The following is a 20825-nucleotide window of genomic DNA, read 5'->3' on the forward strand; positions in this document are numbered from 1 at the left end:
ATGAATGAATGAATGTGGTAGCACATAGTACCTTGTAGAACCAATAGCAAAATATTAAACCTTCAGACCTGATGAAAATCCCATCAATGGCTCCACCTGGAGCACACACACACTCACTGCATGTTTAAACAAACCACTCTTAACTACCTTGATCACATTTCTATTTTTTTTTCACACAATAAAAAAATTCCATTATTGTTCCATTATTACCAAACCAAGTAAACACCCATAGTTTTCTTATGAATAACATTCAGCTCTGTTCTTTCAAGCAGGGAGGAGCAAGCAGCTATAAATCATCGGTCTGGCTTATATAGCCAAGGACAGTAACGTGTGCATCTCTGAGCTCAGATTTACCGCACTCCAGTGTGTGGGTATAATAATGCTTCTGGGTGCTGAGGCAGCACAGCTCCTAACGATCTCATTCAACTTAAAAAGTCATTACAGGTTATACAACAGGAGGTGCAGGGGAATAATAACCGTTCTCTGCTGGGAATGCTGGCTGATGTTGGCTGCAGCAGCTGGGGCTTTAGGCCTGCAGTTTCAGAGAGAGAAATGAATGGAACAGCCAACAGAAACAAGAAGATGTTTTCACTGTAATTCAGTTTCTAATCAAAACTGATATTCAGGTTAATAATGTGTGGTTAAACCTTTATACTGATGCATGAGGAGATTATTAACATAATACGTAAATACACAAAACTACAGAAAATCAGCATACCTGTTGGATGTACTGTATATGATTATCCTGTTCTTGCACGAGGTGTAAAATAAATCGTCAGCATGAAACAGATGCACTCAGTCAACAAACAGCAGAAAACATTTTATTCAAAGTTAAGTCAAATGCCCTCTATTACACTGAAAAAAAGGGTTGAGATTAAGAGGTGGCACTAACACACATCAGGTTCAAACAGGAAAACCAGAATGTAAGAGCACAATAAAAACGCATGGTGTCTGAATGGTTCGATGTAAGAAAAGATGACAGAGCCCTTTTTTACAACTGGAGAAGAGTTTGATATGATTGTCGTCATGCTCCAGTCCTATAAGCAATTATAGACAACTAAGAGAATCAGATACAGCAAAAGCAATTTATAGCAGAGGGCAAAATGAATGCAACTCATGCATTTCATGGAGAAAGATTGCATAGCTGTAGAAAAGATAAGACTGTCTTTTTGACTGTGATGCCAGTGCTGTGCTTTTAGCCCTCATTCTCTCTCTCACTCTCTCTCTCTCTCTCTCTCTCTCTCAATTTCTACATCCTATCTTTCCTCTCTTCCTTATTTTGTCCATCACTCAACAACGTGTTTCTCATTTCTAAATGAGAGGAGACGACAGGAGGAGAGTGTTTGATGTATTCAGTGGTGCCATAGACATTGTATGGCAAAGAAACGAGCATAAAACTCTTATGTCCATATTCCAGTGGCATCTTCCTTCAAACACCACATGGTTATATGAGAAATGCCCACATGGATGTCCAACCTCCAGGCAATTGGTTATTACTTCCACTCTGAGAATCTTAGCCAGCTGTAGAATCTTTCCAGCAGGGAAATATCAAGTCATGCATTTTCTGAGCATTCTTCATTTTAAAGTGTGCTTCCTCAGAAAACAAAAAAATATTTTTTTACAGAGCCAAAGAGATCCAAAATCCAGCTTCTCCAAGAAGTGAGTGCTGTTCAAATAGGACCAAGAGAAAACTCTTCAGAGCTGTAGAGGACAGGCACTGCTATGCACTATATATGTGTCCTTGGTTTTTTTTTTTCTTTTGAAAGAAAGATTCAAGTTGAAGTCAGGGACTCCAAAGAATCGCTGTTGATGAAGTAGAAGCCCTCTTAGATTCGTATATGGAAGGTGCTGCATGAGAGAGAGAGAGAGAGAGAGAGAGAGATTAAATAATTGTACATTGAGATAGCTACCTCCTATTATAACTTTCATGAAATCTGCCTGATGCCAAATAAATCAGAAAGCTCTGACATTTAGTGCCAATTGTAAGACAGTGTCCTGATTCGGAACAGTGATAACAGCAGAAAAAACTGGAACGAATCCTGAGTTAAAGCCATTCAGTCCATCACCGTTAGTGCTGACTCAGAAGATTCCAATTATCCATATGTCTGACTATAAGACAAATTGAAAATAACTGGGAAGAACAGATGGTGTTTGATTACATTTGCAGTGAGAATGGCTTATTATATTCAAATGACCTGGGATTTCAATAAAGTAAAATAAGAATACGGCACAGAGTGAAGCACCAACGTGTTTCATAACTCAACTTTTGTCACAATAAATATTTGATATATCAGGGATTAAAAGTAATGAACTACATATACTCTTGTCACTTTACTTAAGTATACACAGATCAGGCATAACATTATGACCACCTGCCCAATATTGTGTTGGTCCCCCTTTTGCTGCTAAAACAGCCCTGACCCGTCCTGCACTGTGTATTCTGACCCCTTTCTATCAGAACCAGCATTAACTTCTTCAGCAATTTGAGCAACAGTAGCTCGTCTGTTGGATCGGATCACACGGTCCAGCCTTCTCTCCCCACGTGCATCAATGAGCCTTGACCGCCCATGACCCTGTCGCCAATTCACCACTGTTCCTTCTTTGGAGCACTTTTGATAGATACTGACCACTGCAGACCAGGAACACCCCACAAGAGCTGCAGTTTTGGAGAGGCTCTGATCCAGTGGTCTAGCCATCACAATTTGGCCCTTTTGGTCAAACTCTCTCAAATCCTTACGCTTGTGCATTTTTCCTGCTTCTAACATCAACTTTAAGGACAAAATGTTCACTTGCTGCCTAATATATCCCACCCACTAACAGGGGCCATGATGAGGAGATATTATCTTATTAGATATTGTCTAATCTATCTATTGTAATATTACAATATCTAATATTAGATATTGTCTTATTCACTTCACCGGTCAGTGGTCATAATGTTATAGCTGATCAGCTGATAAACTAAATAAACAATTTATACTTCATTATAATTATTTTGATCACTGTTACAGAGCCAATTTAATTCAAATATGTAAATAATTAAATTAATATTGTTTTCTGATGAATTCCAGACTCCAAATGCTTGGCAGCAATGCCTGATTTGGTATTATTTTCAGAAATAGCATGACAGCGTGATAATGACCGGCAAATTCTGTAACCAAGACCTGAGATATCGGCACTTCAACTAAACATCCCAGCAGTGGAAACATACAGGAGCTAGCTAAATGAGCTAGAATGACTAGCCAGAGCTTTGTAAATGTCTAAGTCACCAGATTTTGTAAGAGCTTTTTTGAAAGCATTTTCATACAAAGTCATAAATCATAATTCATAGCTGATCTACTGGACAGAACCTTTCCTGCACGTGCATGCTGTTTGCTCTCTCTCTCTCTCTCTCTCTCTCTCTCTCTTATAATTTGCAGCAGTAATGATAGTTAATCTGAAATGTCTGGACTGACATATTCCACAGTAAACTCCAATTCTGAAGCAGATCGATGTTCCTGCATGTAAGAGGCAGCAGTATGCAGGTCTAAGCTGCAGAACAATAAACAATGCTATACTAGACTTCTGTCACTCCCATTCCCGCTGTGGCAGTGGGGCACAGCTGTGGAGCTTGTAAATGTCCAGCAAAGGAATGGCTGCCTCATAAAAAGCACTGGAACACATCAGAGCTGAATTACAATAAAGAGGCTGTAGGTTCAGAGCGTGTGAGCGCACAGCTTGATGCAAAGGTTCAACACAGGCTTTCAAAACAGGATTAAACAAAAAGAGCTTGAATCTATCCTGTGCGTTAAAGGATGTTATACGCATGTGGTTTATAAATATTTGAGTTAAACAAGAAGCAAGACAGTCACACAAATCTAGTGGTATAAGAAGTCTTAATAAAAAACAGATAAGTTAACACTGGCCTAAACTGAACCATAAACCTAATCATGATCCTTTCATATAATGTGATTGGTTATGACTTACAAATATTTTGGACATTTTTGTATGCAAAGCAGATGGAAACACATTTCATGACACTAAATGTTGTACACCGATCAACCATAACATTATGACCAGTGCCAGGTGAAGTGAATAAGACTGAGTATCTCCTCATCATGGCCCCTGTTAGTGGGTGGGATATATTAGGCAGCAAGTCAACATTTTGTCCTCAAAGTTGATGTTAGAAGCAGGAAAAATGGACAAGCGTAAGGATTTGAGTGAGTTTGACCAAAAGGACCAAATTGTGATGGCTAGACCACTGGATCAGAGCATCTCCAAAACTGCAGCTCTTGTGGGGTGTTCCTGGTCTGCAGTGGTCAGTATCTATCAAAAGTGTTCCAAAGAAGGAACAGTGGTGAACCGGAGACAGGGTCACGGGCGGTCAAGGCTCATTGATACACGTGGGGAGAGAAGGCTGGCCCGTGTGATCCGATCCAACAGACGAGCTACTGTTGCTCAAATTGCTGAAGAAGTTAATGCTGGTTCTGATAGAAAGGGGTCAGAATACACAGTGCAGGACGGGTCAGGGCTGTTTTGGCAGCAAAAGGGGGACCAACACAATATTGGGCAGGTGTCTGATCATGTAAATGTTATGCGTGATCACTGTAATTTTCAGTTTGTGTAGCTGTTACAATATTTATGTTGATTGTTATTATATCGGAAATATCCATCCATCCCATTTTTGTAGTGATTTTCCTACACCCCTGAACAAGGTGCCAACCTCGCTGTGCACAATCTCACACACACACACACACACACACACACATAACCATTCACACACTACAGACAATATTAGAGATGCTAATCACCTTACAACACATGACTTTGGACTGGGGAAGAAACTGGAGTGACTCCAGTCCAGTAAAAGGAGTTCAAAATGTCATAATGATGACTAAACAATAAAAAGCATGATGTTTGTTAAATCTTACAGTAATGCATCTAAGACTTTGCTGCTCATCAGCTAACATAAAACACATCATCATTATCGGTCTCTGAGTGAGGTATTACTTTAATGCTTGATGTTGATATTGCCAGATAATGCTGCAGAGTGTCTCTGGTGATAAATATCCATTGTGTAAGAACATTTCTGGCAGCTTGTGGCACTTCAGCACTTCAGTGTGGCAGTAACGAGGACAGAGTGCCAATAAAGTGACAGACATCACCAGGAACCAGGTTAACATTCAGAGTACATCAACAGCACAGGGACACACTATAAAGGGACTCAAAGTTTTCGGTTCAAAAACTTTTTTTTTTTATTTCACGCACATAATTAAATACCTTAAAAAGTCAGGAGCCCTGGAAATCATGTTTTCAAAGTCAGCGAAAGAGAGCTTGCTGTCTCCATCCAGGTCAGCTTCCTCAATGGCCTTCTCACACACCAAGTTCACCTCCTCAGGGGTCAGCTCCTCCTTGGTCAGCTTGTTCAGAGTCTTCTCAAGGTCCTCCTTGCAGATGTAATTATCCACATTGAAATCTGCGAATGATACACCATAGGGAACATGAAGCTAATGAATGCATTTTGTTGGACTTCTATAAAGTTACAGTATCATTATGAAGAATGTGAAATGCATTACAGATTATTAGGCCCACTAAAGCCACAACCCTGGAGCACTTAAACTGTTGTACGGAGACATTATGAAATTTATGTGTGCTAATGAAAAGAGGCTCTGTTACCATATATTTTAAAAGCATAAATGGCCTTCAGCTCTCGGGGGGCCATTTCACTCAGAACTGAGAACATGTCGACAAAGTCATTGAAGCTGAGGTTCCCCAAGCCGTCCTCAGAGAAGGACTCCACAATCCTGTCACGGAATGGATTTTCCTGCGCGACACGGATGGATTACGTGAGTGCATTAAATCAAGTACAGAAAGGATAAAGGACAGGCAAGATGTAAGAGCACTGCGCTAAGACATTAGTCACTGCAGGGTAATGGATGGTAAACCTTATGTTTGAGATGTTTCAGTTACTGTGTGGACCACTTGCACTCTGCATAAGTGTAGGCATAAGAGCCTGTTCTGCTGAGTGAGACACAAGCAAGAAGGAGAAAGGCTGACTCTCCACACTGGTGCCAATAGATTTCTCACACACTGAACTTTCCAATGGCTTCCAGGAATTTTTTATGTCCTTACAATCAGCTGACTCAACAGTATTACGAGCAAAACAAAGAGAGGCCGATGCTATAGTATTAGCTCTGGCACTTTGTTACAGCTCACTGTGTTTGAGTCTGTGCATAGCTAACCACCCTGTGCTGTTCCAGCCATTTATCCTTCATTTCCTGTGATGTAAGATCAATAGGTGTGGCCCACATTCTCAACCATGCATGTTCTGATAAATAAGGAATTAAACACAACTTGGCCACCCTGTGATTGTAAGTGGGTGGTATGATGGACACTGGCAACAGGAAGTAGATTATTTCCCTATAACAGCATGTCCTGATGGGTTTTATTCCATTAATACACACAGTAATTTGTTCTTGTCCTTTTGGCTGCTCTTTTGTGCCACAACAGTGATCTGATCCATGTTGGCTTTACACATGATGCCTTTTCTGGTGCAACCCTCACATTTTTATCCAGGCTTGGGAGTGAGAGTGTACTGGCTTGTGCACCTCCCAGTCACTGGGTTGGCTCCCTGCCCTGGAATCAAACCCGGGCCAAAGCATTGAGGGTGCAGGATCCTTAGCCAATAGGCTAAATTTAACTAATTTGTCAATGGTACCATTTTTTATATATAAAATATTACAGAACCGATTTTTTTTAGTTACATTTAATGTTGTAGAACATTCATGAAACACATTAAAACATCTATAAACATTCTTTCCCTCACAAGCCTCCCTTTCATCTTTCTCCTGAAGTTCATTAGACAAAAAATATATATTTTGTCCTGTTTCCAGGAAACTGAAATACTCATCATAAAGCATAGTTACAGCTTTACCTCTAACACTGACCTCTGAAGTGCTGATGCTTGAGGCTCCTTTCAAAAATACTTAATAAAATGTCTCTTTAAAGAAAGTGTATCATAATATTAACAATTACACACATTTTCTTCCTGTTTATGTTGAAAGGCATTGTGAAAGCTTGTCATGATTTGAGCTTTTCTGTTTCCCCTAATTTTACTTTATTCAAGTAAAGATCTGATTAGAGCTTGGATCAAAGCAAGGCCAGACTGTAGGGGAACAGCACTGGCATAAAAAGCTCTCAGACTCAGTGATGTGTGGTGAATCACATCACTTGAACATGAAAGGCTAATTAGCAGCCAGCCTTGGACTGAGTGTGGACAGAGATTTACGTTTATGAAGTCGAGGAAGTCTTTTGGAGGCTGTGTGCTGTCAGAGGCACATCAATTCCAGTTTGAACGCTCTCCTTCAGTATGGGCCACCTCTGTGAGGGGGTTTACAGCCCCAATAACCACACAACATATTTACAGGAAGGAACAATTACATCACCAGCAAAGACACATTATGTTCATCCTGGAGTTCACTAGAGAGTCAGAGATCAGGTGTGGTGCAGGGCATGGTAATAAATATTATAGTGTTGACTCCATTGTTGGGACAAACAGCTATGATCTGCACAACATTAAATATATTTAAATGTATTTTTTTAAATGTTACAAATAATAAGTAAAGAATAAAACATGACATGGTGTATATAAAAATAATTAACAGTGTTGTTGTGTAAAAGGGGCACTGGTGGCTCAGTGGTAGGTTTCTCGCCTATCATTTGGAAGGCCCAGGTTTGATTCCCAGCCAGTGCCCGACCCCAGACACTAGGTGTAGTGCTGCCCCCAGGCCCAGATAAAAGGGGAAGGTTGTGTCAGGAAGGGCATCCAGCATAAAATCTGTGCCAGGTTGATGTGCGGACCTGTTGGTCCGCTGTGGCGACTTCTCACACACGTAGGGAGCAGCCGAAAGATCAACCAACCAACAGTGTTGTTGTGTATTTGTATTTTTATGACTGTACATCTCAAAGTGTTTTATTATTCTTATACATTTTTTGGCAACAATAATAATTCCTTTCATATCATACTTTTAACTGCTTATACACTATATTGCCAAAAGTATTCACTCACCCATCCAAATAATCAGAATCAGGTGTTCCAATCACTTCCATGGCCACAGGTGTATAAAATCAAGCACCTAGGCATGCAGACTGTTTTTACAAACATTTGTGAAAGAATGGGTCGCTCTCAGGAGCTCAGTGAATTCCAGCGTGGAACTGTGATAGGATGCCACCTGTGCAACAAATCCAGTCGTGAAATTTCCTCACTCCTAAATATTCCACAGTCAACTGTCAGCTGTATTATAAGAACGTGGAAGTGTTTGGGAACGACAGCAACTCAGCCACGAAGTGGTAGGCCACGTAAACTGACGGAGCGGGGTCAGCGGATGCTGAGGCGCATAGTGCGAAGAGGTCACCAACTTTCTGCAGAGTCAATCGCTACAGACCTCCAAACTTCATGTGGCCTTCAGATTAGCTCAAGAACAGTGCGCAGAGAGCTTCATGGAATGGGTTTCCATGGCCGAGCAGCTGCATCCAAGCCATACATCACCAAGTGCAATGCAAAGCGTCGGATGCAGTGGTGTAAAGCACGCCGCCACTGGACTCTAGAGCAGTGGAGACGCGTTCTCTGGAGTGACGAATCGCGCTTCTCCATCTGGCAATCTGATGGATGAGTCTGGGTTTGGCGGTTGCCAGGAGAACGGTACTTGTCTGACCGCATGGTGCCAAGTGTAAAGTTTGGTGGAGGGGGGATTATGGTGTGGGGTTGTTTTTCAGGAGCTGGGCTTGGCCCCTTAGTTCCAGTGAAAGGAACTCTGAATGCTTCAGCATACCAAGACATTTTGGACAATTCCATGCTCCCAACTTTGTGGGAACAGTTTGGAGCTGGCGCCTTCCTCTTCCAACATGACTGTGCACCAGTGACCAAAGCAAGGTCCATAAAGACATGGATGACAGAGTCTGGTGTGGATGAACTTGACTGGCCTGCACAGAGTCCTGACCTCAACCCGATAGAACACCTTTGGGATGAATTAGAGCGGAGACTGAGAGCCAGGCCTTCTCATCCAACATCAGTGTGTGACCTCACAAATGCGCTTCTGGAAGAATGGTCAAAAATTCCCATAAACACACTCCTAAACCTTGTGGACAGCCTTCCCAGAAGAGTTGAAGCTGTTATAGCTGCAAAGGGTGGACCGACGTCATATTGAACCCTATGGATTAGGAATGGGATGTCACTTAAGTTCATATGCGAGTCAAGGCAGGTGAGTGAATACTTTTGGCAATATAGTGTAGTTACATACTGTGGAATACACTATATTGCCAAATGGTGTTCTATGGGGTTGAGGTCAGGACTCTGTGCAGGCCAGTCAAGTTCCTCCAAACCAAACTTTCTCACCCTTGTCTTTATGGAGCTTGCTTTGGTCACTGGTGTGCAGTCATATTGGAACAGGAAGGGGTCATCCACAAACTGTTCCCACAAAGTTGGGAGCATGAAATTGTCCAAAATGTCTTGGTATGAAGCTGAAGCATTAAGAGTTCCTTAAAACACCTGAACTCAATGATTTGGAGGGGTGTCCCAAAACTGACACGGGGACACCTTTCATGAATATTAAATAAACATCCCTTATAGAAACCATTATTATGTAGAATGTCCTCCACACAAGTCCTCAATGAATTGTTACTATATAAATGATAACAGATTAGAACAGCCACATTAACTCTGTATAAAACTATTATAGAAAACCGATGAACATCTTCTGACCAATTAGATTCAAGAATTCAAGAGCACAACGATGCTTTTTTAAGATCTGACCTCTCTTGACACACAGGAGCCAAACTATTAAATACTTATTTTATGTCTTAGTATTGCTAGGCTTGATGGCCATCTACTCACCGCATTTGGAAATAAAGAAGCTTTACACTAAATTCTCAAGTTCAAGATTAAACACACAGTATGCTTATTTACAACCATGAATTTCCAAAAGTGCTAACGTCACATGCTGATATAGCATTATTTTATGGATTGTTAACATTTATAAGCTCAGTGGCACAAAACCGCCGTTCCTCTCACCAATGCTGTGGAATAGCATCAAAACAACAAACCCAGTGTTTCCATTAAAATCCAGTTTCACAGCATAAAATCAAGCGTTTGATCAATTTGATATCAAATTTAAGATGTAGCCTGGATCCGTGAACAAATATTTGGAGAACTAATATTCGAGCAATGCTAATCCATCATTAGATGTTGTAGATGTGGTGTTAAAAACAGCATTACCTTCAGCTCTGGCATATTGACTATGAGGCTTAAAGGGACTTTAACATCAGGGTCATTTGTGTAGTCCATGGGAACTAAATGTGGAGCCAGTTCATGGAATCTTCCATGTAACCTGGAAAGAGAACAAGAAGTTACCACTAAGTTCATGGTTTCCACATATATTACACTTTCTGCCTAACGCTAAGCCTGGACCAGTAATCATTTATCATAAGTGATCTGAACATCAGGTTAACACAGGGGCATTGCTTCTTGACCAGTAGAATATTACAGGAACATGTCCTAAATGTTAATCAACAGAATCAATTGCAGCAGCTTTCTAATCATTATATGCAGATAATTGTTTTCTTTCAGCAGTAATGTGCTCAGGAATGGCACAATCCATAGCCATATAGCGGACATCTATACAAATGATCGATCTGATGCTGTATATACAGAATCGGCTATGGTTTAGATTTAGTAGCAGATTTCTCATGGACAGCTGTGAAAAATGCACTTCTCATACATTTGAGAAATTCAATTATTAATGACCCAAACTTAATGTAATATTTTACTGTCCGAGGGGGAATGTAATAATATGATTAGCAAAAGAGGCAGATTTCACAAGGCTATTTTGTCCATTTGCTCACATACAGAGACTTGGAGCACTTCCAGAGAGCTGTGGACTGATGACTCAGTCTGAGCATGGCAACTAGCGAAGGAGAGAGAGACTCCAACTTTAATGAGATGGGAAAAATAATACAAAGACGTTACATAAAAATCAATTGTGGATTGCTATGAGCGCAAGCACACACACACACACATCCTAACATCACACACATGAAACAGGAATACAAAAGCTGACTTGTAGCAGAGTCTTACAGTAAATCTGATCTAGAAAAACCTCTGGTCAGGTAAGGCCCTATAATTTCTGTGTCAATGTCTGAAACAAACCAGTAGAAGTTACATGTGAATAAAGCTCATCACAATCATTTGGCTAACTTGAAAATAACATAAATTCAGTGCCATGACCTCTGACCCTGTAAAATAATTACTGAAATTGATAACCTGGTGTGTACAGGACAGTTGTGAGACCGGCCATGCTGTATGGTTTAGAGGCAGTGTCACTGAGGAAGAGACAGGAGTCAGAGCTGGAGGTAGCAGAGCTGAAGATGTTGAGGTTCTCTTTGGGAGTGACACCGTTGGACAGGATTAGGAATGAGTACATCAGAGGGACAGCTCATGTTGGATGTTTGGAGGACAAAGTTAGGGAGGACAGATTAAGATGGTTTGGACATGTTCAGAGGAGGGAGAGTGAGTATATTGGTAGGAGAATGTTGGACATGGAGCTGCCAGGCAGGAGGAAAAGAGGAAGGCCAAAGAGGAGGTATATGGATGTAATAAATGAGGATATGAAGCTAGTGGGTGTAAGTGTTGAGGATGCAGAAGATAGGGATAGGTGGAGAGAGATGATGTTGTGGCCACCCCTGAAGGGAAAAGCCGAAAGAAGAAGAAGATAACCTGGTGTATTTACAGTTTTTCTTTAAATATAAATGGATAAATGATACTATCATATATAATACAAAATTCCAGTCATGTTAGGATTAAGATAAGAAAGAGAGAGAGAGAGAGAGAGAGAGAGAGAGAGCGAGAGAGAGAGAGAGAGAGAGAGAGAGAGAGACTGTGGCTTTAAAGATAACATTTGGACCCAAATCAGGTCACTGAAAATGACAACCTGTAATGATTGGTGATAACCGTTTCCTAACCCTGCATAATAGTGTCACCACTGTGTTAGCGTGTCGGCCGGACGGGAAGAAGTGTGTGTTTTATGAAGGTCATAAAGTACAGGACTCCATTAGGTTGGGAGGTGATTGTCCATTTTGTTTCCTGTGCTCCACTGGCCCTGTTATCAAACCTAATCTCAGTGTCACTGTAGAGGAATGATTCACCCAAATGAATCAAATAAGCCGTGTCTTTTCTTGCGTAAGAGCTAGGGAGATAAAAACCCACCATAACGAATAGTAAAACCTACAGGAAAATGAACTTTCCTAGGGATTCTGACATTCCCTTATATGTTTTTGATTAGCTTCACAAAAACCGCTACTGCACAACAATACACAAGAGAATCAGGTTTCAGTGTGGTGGAACACGTTCCCGTCACCTATTATTATGGAGCCTATGAGATATACTGAGCTTAAAAGCAGCTGTTTGTCAAATATGAAAGCTGGAGCTGCATGCTCTCCCCCAGTGGCTTGGTGTATGACAATACTCCTTGTAAACAGCTCCATGCAGGAAGTACGGAAAGCAGCAGGTGATGCAGCACTCTGAAGACAGGAGATAAAAGCTGGTAATGGCTTATTGCTGAAGAATAAGCCAAGGCTTTAGTAGCCATTAGAAGCTAATATATTAAACATCTCATTACCCCTCATCCCTAGGATATAAACACTAGGTTTTTCTTTCACTAGCAAGCACTTAGCTAGTATATCACACAGCATCCTTACTACTAATTCTAACAGCACATCCATTCTTCACTTAGAGAAATTCTCATTTTGGCAAGAGCTTTATCCCCTTGGCAGGAGCAGACCTCACTGAGAAATGTATGTAATGATGTATGTTTATGTTTGTGTTAATATAACTAATGGATATATTTTATGCAGTGCTGCAGATGTGTGTGTGTGTGTGTGTGTGCTGTTACGGGTTATTGAGTAAGGACTATTTTAGTTTATTTTATTAAACAGGATGTGTCATAAATAAAGTGCTTCACACATTACTTAAATGGCCCTTTAGCATCACCATGACCCAAGTAGGTTTTTTTGAGTACAGAATTTTAAGGAAGGTTTTACATTTTTATTATACTGTGTGTGTAAAATTGGGAACAATACCTTTGGCATTATATAAGTACAAATAATGAGAGTTATATTTTTGATATATGATTTGCATGATCTACAAATGATGAACGAAGCTTTAAAAAAAACATCCAATAATAAACAAATCCATTATCGGCATCTGCAGTGGTCCAGGGGCTTCAGCTTTGCTGATCTGTTTGTCTGTGCCTGGGATTTTTAAAGTCTGCATTACAGACAAGCTCCATATAAATGTCCATCACAGTTCCAATTAAAGGCCCTGTAACTGCTACTGCGTGTGCACTCCTTGCAAAATCGTGTGTGTGTGTGTGTGTGTGGCAGGGTAGTGTGGCAGCGTAGCGTGGTATAGCGAGCGGTTCAGTGTATGTATGAATGTTTGGCTCACAGGGCAGCTTCATGATACCCTCACTAGAAGTGATGATAGGAATCAAATGTGGTGACGAAGAAGGCTGAATTATAAAATTGAATGTAAATATGTAGAACCAGGTCTTGAACATTTATGTGAGTAGAACATTAAAAGAAGTGAATTTGTCATTTAATTTCTTGCAAAATAGGATTGTTTTCTGTTTTTGAGTTGTAATTGTAGAGTTTATCTCTAACTGTATGACTATAAGAATTGAATTCCAACCAAGTAATAATGATTATGACACTGTTCACTACCATGAAGTGATAAAAGATGACCATTTTAGTTTATGTCCAGACAGCAGCTCAGACGAGGCAAAGCGCCACAGTTCGAGCTCTGTAATTGGTTTATTTGACTGTAAACCTATACTCTACCTCATCCCCCACTATCTGCTTTTAATTTCTTTGAGTAGTAACCTGATCTTTCAACAGCCCCGATTAACAGCACATCCTGAAATCTGAGAGCCATATGTCAATTACATTAGAAAATAACGGGAGCGATTTGTTGAATGTCTTTCTTGTTGCATCTAGAATAGACAGGATCAGAAACTGGAACTGTTATATCTTGGAGTCCTGTCTTTGCTGGTCAGCCATAAATGAACGAGGATGGCAGAGATATTTTTATAGGTGACTAAAGACCTGGTGTGGGGGGTGGGGAGTCGGTCGATTGGATGTCGGCCCATAAACAGAAGATTGGGTTCCAGGTCAGGTGCGAGGCTTGCAAAGTGATCCTTGCCTAGGTGAGAACACCACTGCAAGGGGTGAAGGGTTTCAGCGAAAGCAGTGCTGCTCTTCTCAGTATCATATCCAAAGAAGCTTCTAGTAACACACACTCCTGCTGAACCAGCTAATTTGATACAGAAGGGGCAATGGGGATCCATATAGTGAATATAAGTGAATTATGTGCAGACTTAATGCTAAAAACATGCTTAATATTTCAAAACATGTCTCAGATGGTGTCAATATCATGTTTGTTGACAACTAACTAAAACGCCAGAGGTTATAACTCTCAGAGGTTGTAGCTAATGAACGTCCTGTTTAAGGATGCTGTAAAATACGGTCGGGTCAATAACTCTGGCAAAAAATATTGTCGGGTCAATAAGAGAGCAAAGGTAAGAAGGTAAAAAGGCAAAGTTAACAATATCTACATTACAATCAAACAATCAAGGAACCTGAAATACCAGAAGGTTTTTGTTCCCTCAGAAAGTGTGTGCTTTAAAAAATTGCTGATTATAGAGAAGAATAAAATCGATATAATGAATCCAGACGTTCACAGAATGGTGTGATGACGTTGAAAATCATGTCAGTCATATGCTATGGCTTTTCATAGTTTCCAGATCTCAACCCAAATGAACACATGAGATATTGGATAGATAGATAGATAGATAGATAGATAGATAGATAGATAGATAGATAGATAGATAGATAGATAGATAGATAGATAGATAGATAGATAGATAGATAGATAGATAGATAGATAGGTTATCTCCTTATAGGTTAAAGCAATGTATATGATACTCCAAACCTCCACAGCTAATAGTAATACCGTTACACCACAAAGGAACTGAGGACCTGACTAATGATATTTTTGCTGATTGAGCGAGGACAGTTCTCAACATCAAACCCACAGTCACCTGAGGTGGTAATGTCTCAGCCGTACCTGAGTTACACACACTCAGCAAAACCTAAAAGAGGCACAGAGAGATACCGGTGAAAGTTTGTGTATTTGCAGGGCTTGTAACCGAGGCGATATCATATTAGTCGTTCAACCAATTACACGCTTTGCTGCCTGCTGCTAGGTCTTCTGAGGGGGAGATTTTGATAGAGACACATGAAAAAAAGAAAAAAGAAAAAATAATCACACTCTTCCAGAGAGCAGTTATAAATTTTGGCTTGGCCTGGTTGTAATCTCTCTGTCCCCCTTTACTAGGACACAGTTATTCCCAGTCTAAAACAAAAAGTGCGTGTTCTGAGACAGCAGTGCCGACAGCAGTGTCGCCATGTTTTCTGGATTATGAAGAATTATGAATCTTTCTTTAACACTTTGGTTAATTTAGAAATTGAACTGACCAGGCCTTTTGACTATCCATTGTGAACAGCTATATTGCAGTGTACTTTTATTGTATAAACCTGAGGACATACACAATATAGATATTGTTTAAATATGATCTGAATTCAGGAAAGTGGAACAACTGCTGTGTTTTAAGCAGAGCTATAAACCACATGACATATTGAACTCACTAATTATTACTCTTCTAATGTCAAAAAGAAATATTTTTACTGAACTTGACCTGAAGATCTGGCTGAACACCTCAGATTAAATGAACCCAAATTGCTGGTGCACTTTTACACTGTAAGTCAAAAACTACTGACATGGATCATTTACAAGTTAAATATCTGAACCGCTTATGGGATGGTTCCTCTTGAACTCCATAGAACCACTTCTGGGCCAGTGAACAAGGCTCTCATCGCTCAGCTGTTCAGCTCAATTGTAAGTGACTTTGGATAAAAGCATCTCCCACATAAACAAATGTAAACACACTGTCCTCTATCTCATCCATCAGTGGAAAGCCATTACCACTAACATGATCATATTTGGGTGGCAAATCATTCTCAATACAGATAAGTATGTGTGTGTGTGTGTGTGTGTGTGTGTGTGGTATAAGTGTAGCACTGCAGTTTTTTAAGCACTTCACCATTACTGCTGAGTGAACAAGCTTCCACAAGTGAGAACTATAGAGCCAAGACTGATGTTAACATACGGAAGTGATGAAGAGTTGATGAAGAGATAGAAGGTCATTAAATAAGGGATAAATCAAAACAGATTATGTTGCTATAGGAAAATAAACAACGGAACTGTTATTTTCCAAAAACAGCACACCCTCACGTGTTATTCCTCTTATACCAGAACAATACTTTAATTTTATTTAATAAATATAATGTCACTTTTTATCCATTTAATATTAACAAAGTTCTTGTTATAGAAAATTAATCAGGAATTCAACCATGCAACAATACAGTGTTGGTCCCCCTTTTGCTGCCAAAACAGCCCTGACCCATCGAGGCATGGACTCCAATAGATCCCTGAAGGTGTGCTGTGGGATCTGGCACCAAGATGTTAGCAGCAGATCCTTTAAGACCTCATGGGCCTCACCTCACAACTTACAGGACTTCTGATAGATACTGACCACTGCAGACCGGGAACACCCCACAAGAGCTGCAGTTTTGGAGATGCTCTGATCCAGTGGTCTAGCCATCACAATTTGGCCCTTTTGGTCAAACTCGCTCAAATCCTTACGCTTGTCCGGTTTTCCTGCTTCTAACATCAACTTTGAGGACAAAATGTTGACTTGCTGCCTAATATATCCCACCCACTAGCAGGTGCCATGATGAGGAGATACTCAGTCTTATTCACTTCACCGGTCACTTGCTCACAATGTTATGGCTAATCGGTGTATATACACGATATAAACAAAAAAGCAAGCTATCCAGTGTGATTGTCGTCCAGTTGGTCATCAAGATAGTTGAATAACGTGTTAACATTGTATACAGGGTTTTAAAGATCACAGTAATATGTTTGCGCCTGTTTAAAGCTGCCTTTAGCAACACACACACACATCCTAACATCACACACATGAAACAGGAATACAAAAGCTGACTTGTAGCAGAGTCTTACAGTAAATCTGATCTAGAAAAACCTCTGGTCAGGTAAGGCCCTATAATTTCTGTGTCAATGTCTGAAACAAACCAGTAGAAGTTACATGTGAATATATCCCACCTGTATAGTTCAGTGTTCATGAATAGACAACGTGGTAGGATAAAATAAAAGACAAATGTTATAGTAAGGATATTTGTATATCAGATTTACAATACAATATCCCTAATTTGTAATTTCACATAACTTACCGAAGGATTTCCTTGCGGGTAAAAAACGTGCAGTCCTGCAAAGACAGAAAGAAAACAAATCTTATAAAAATGGAACAGGTTACAAGACTCAAATGTCCTGAACATGACCTTGAACTAATATGTCATTTATGTTAATTATCAAGCATACGACGCACAAATGATCACTTCTCTGAGCTTCTCTACCTTTGAGCACATCGTCCCTAAACAGTAAGCTTTAACGTTTCTCTCAGCTGATAATGTTGTGTCTGAGAACTGCCATCGATCACATCCCTGTCACATGAAACCCAGCAGATCTCTGTATGGTTATATCTGTTAATATCCCTAAGACAGCACACAGCATTGCTTTTACCAGCCCTGTGGCTCAATATAACACTGCCTGTGATTCGCCCAAATAGTATGCACTGATTTATTGTTTTATTAGTTAATGACTGATATCTCCTTTACAGTGTTTACTCATGTGTTTGCCTGCATACTTGGCTTGTGCTAAAAAAACCATGCCAGAAATCACTGGAGATGCTTGTGAGAGTGCTTTAAAGATTTATGGCATTAGCCTTTAAATATTGTTAATTGCTCATTGATGTGAAATATTGGGACTTGGGTCTGTGTGATGTGAGGCAAGGCCAGAAAGACAAGAATTATTAGCACACTGGGTAGATGTCCTGTGTAAATTATTACCAAAACACAGACCGCATATCTAGTAATGATTACATGCTGAGAGATGAAAATGGCTTCTCGGCCAACGGCATATCTTATAATCTAAAAGGGTTGCCTTGGCCTCTGTAGGGCTTTGTATCTTAATAAATCTCATACCTTTATATAGGTACGTTAAGTGTATAGTAATCTAATTCTGTACGTTATTTAAGGAATAAACTAAAACGAGGTGTCTGCTGTTATAGGAAACTTATAACAGATAGGAAGAACGAGCACATTAATATGAACCTGCAGATAACAGTTATAGAAAATCAAGGAAATTGCTCATGCATAAAAGATATTTTAATATCTGCTTTCTAAATATGGAACAAAAAAATTTAGAATATCCCAAAACATTGTAGTGGTGTGAACCCGTGTCATGCTGGAGTGACTGGTGGTGATGTGAGTATGACTGGCCTAATCAGAGAAGCTTTCTTTCAGCCAAATGGTCATGCTCTACTAGTCCAAGAACTAGCTGGTTTTAATTACAGAGCATGGACAATGTGCGTGTTCATTTCTGGCTCTAGACAGCGTTTTAGTTAAAAGTAGGTTAAGATAAATGAAGAGAAACTTTCAAAAGGTGTCTTATTTTCTGTGTGTGTGTTTAAAGAACTTCGAATAGCAGATGTCTTCCAGTAATCAGTGATGTCATTCAGATATTTTTTGCATACTCATGGGTAAAATCAGCTGGATCATCTCCTCCCTCCATCGACTTAATTGGCCTCTTTGAACCGTTATTATTCCAGGAACCAGTGGTGATAAGTTTGCAGAAGTTACCAGGATGACTGTAGAAGGTGAAAGACAATCCTCGTAGATTAGCTCAGTATTAATTATTAACTGGATTTCCTCCAGGTTCATAGAAGGAGAAGAAAAACTATATAGGTCACTAAAATTATGGTGACTTTATGTTACCATATTAAATGGCAAACTACAATGCACTCTGAAAAGAAAAGAGATTAACGTTCATCTAGTGTCCTCAAGGGTTCTTGGGGTTTGGTCATTGGTGGAAACCATAAGGTCCATAAAAGGAGGGTTTTGTTGTTGTTGTTGTTTAATAAAGCATTTTTAATCATTCACAGCACCACTGAAGAACCTTTTTAGAAGTATAATGCATAGTCACAATAGTACACCACCTATTTAACCTAGTCTATGTGGTTTGGGATATCTACATTTCTATTTCTCAAGGATTAACAAGATAAATGAACAAAACAAAAGAGCTAACCCACATGTAAAGCCCACAGATGAAAAACCCTCAAGGGGAGGCTACATGTGATTGTAGTCTGTTCTGGATAAGGGTTGAAGCACAAAAAATGGCTACATTTACGCTGGTTAAAAAATGTTATAGTGAGCACTAGATTCATATTTTATCCTAGTTTTCGGTACGTAATTTTCCTGGATATCTCACATACCAAAGCAATACGCTTTAACATTTCTTTCAGTTTACTAGATGCTTTAGATGAAATGAAGATGATGGCAGTGAGACTTATGCATTGGACAAAGCTTATAGGAGCATCCTGTTCTGCAAAAAATACTCAGTATAATCCCTCACATTTTTTTATTTTGCTTTCCAATCTACTTATTGTTGAGAAAATGGGTGTAATCATGTGCTGAGCCAAACTGTGTGGAAGTTTACATTAAAGGGTGAGAGACAAAAACTCTCATTATGTTGGCAAATATTAATATGCATTCTCTCTCTCTCTCTCTCTCTCTCTCTCTCTCTCTCACTCTCTCTCTCTCTCTCTCTCTCTATATATATATATATATATAATATGCATTCTCTATGCATTCTCTCTATATATATTTATTTATATATATTTAACTAGCTATTGTTTTTTATATTTAATTTTCAAGACAAAGATAAAGCTCCATTCCAAAATTAAAAGAACAATTTGTTAAGGTGCCTGTTGGAAATGTGAAGTTTCTCCATTTTAAAGCAGCTCATAATCCTGCAGTAGTATTTACAGTAGTACAGCAGCCTGTAGACAATTATCCTAACAACACTAAGAAATAAGAGGGATTTTAGTTTTCTATCGCACTGTGATTAGTTTATATTTCCATTAACAGCCTGTATAAGCTCTGAAACACGAGCAAACTTGCTGTATGATTGCCCTGATTTTTGCAGATGTCAGCAGCTCTGTAGGTTACGAGGTCTGTCTTTAAGCTTGATTACTGATGGGAAGAGCTAAATACACCGAGAGCAGGTCTCTTACCTGGTAGGCGTCTAGCTGTTCATCAGTAAATATCGTCTGCTTATTACCCATCTTAGCCGAGTGATTTTCCTGTCGTACAGATGCATCACATTCGGAGTTGGAGGAGTCCTGGCTTTCCTAGGCATTTATGGCATGTATACGGTGTGGCCAGACGGAGAAAAGCGTGACCGCGCATAGAATTGCAGACCTCCGGCTTACTTATGGATGTTTGTAATGCCAATAGCACTCTCCATAAATACTTGAGTGCAAGCTGATCCGCGATCCTCCCCTACTCGAGTGTAGAGGTTCATGAATAGGAGAATAGCCTGTAGGATTACTCACATTCACTCCCGTTTCAGCACCCACTGCTGTCCACAGCTGCTCACACTGCCAAGCCTCAGCGGAGAGCTACAGCACCGGACAGAGCTGGACATTTACTCTCGACTGACGCTAGGGGGCGACTGTCACCTGGTCATGAAGGAAATTAACGATAGATAGATAGATAGATAGATAGATAGATAGATAGATAGATAGATAGATAGATAGATA

At 39.9% G+C, this 20825-nt stretch overlaps 1 protein-coding gene across 1 annotated transcript; it reads right to left on the reverse strand.

Annotated features, from left to right (window-relative positions):
* Positions 1 to 848: 848 nt before the first annotated feature.
* cib2 (calcium and integrin binding family member 2) lies at positions 849 to 20643 on the reverse strand. Its single transcript, XM_058407639.1, has 6 exons — positions 20298 to 20643; positions 17398 to 17432; positions 10250 to 10361; positions 5653 to 5800; positions 5257 to 5452; positions 849 to 1848 (listed from the first exon to the last, which is right to left on the reverse strand). Exons 1-6 carry the CDS (start codon positions 20346 to 20348, stop codon positions 1827 to 1829), a joined length of 564 nt encoding a protein of 187 aa, XP_058263622.1. The 5' UTR covers positions 20349 to 20643; the 3' UTR covers positions 849 to 1826.
* Between the last annotated feature and the right edge of the window lie 182 nt (positions 20644 to 20825).

The sequence above is a fragment of the Hemibagrus wyckioides genome, linkage group LG14, assembly GCF_019097595.1.
Source record: "Hemibagrus wyckioides isolate EC202008001 linkage group LG14, SWU_Hwy_1.0, whole genome shotgun sequence".
In the NCBI taxonomy this organism is placed as follows: Eukaryota; Metazoa; Chordata; class Actinopteri; order Siluriformes; family Bagridae; genus Hemibagrus; species Hemibagrus wyckioides.

What these genes read in the sequence shown, in the direction of transcription:
- cib2 (XM_058407639.1), bottom strand. Translation starts at nt 20,348, where the DNA reads ATGGGTAATAAGCAGACGATATTTACTGATGAACAGCTAGACGCCTAC. An exon ending in ACCCGCAAGGAAATCCTTCG is followed by an intron (nt 10,362 to 17,397) that starts GTAAGTTATGTG and finishes TTCTCTTTCCAG; the next exon opens with GTTACATGGAAGATTCCATG. An exon ending in TCAATATGCCAGAGCTGAAG is followed by an intron (nt 5,801 to 10,249) that starts GTAATGCTGTTT and finishes CGTGTCGCGCAG; the next exon opens with GAAAATCCATTCCGTGACAG.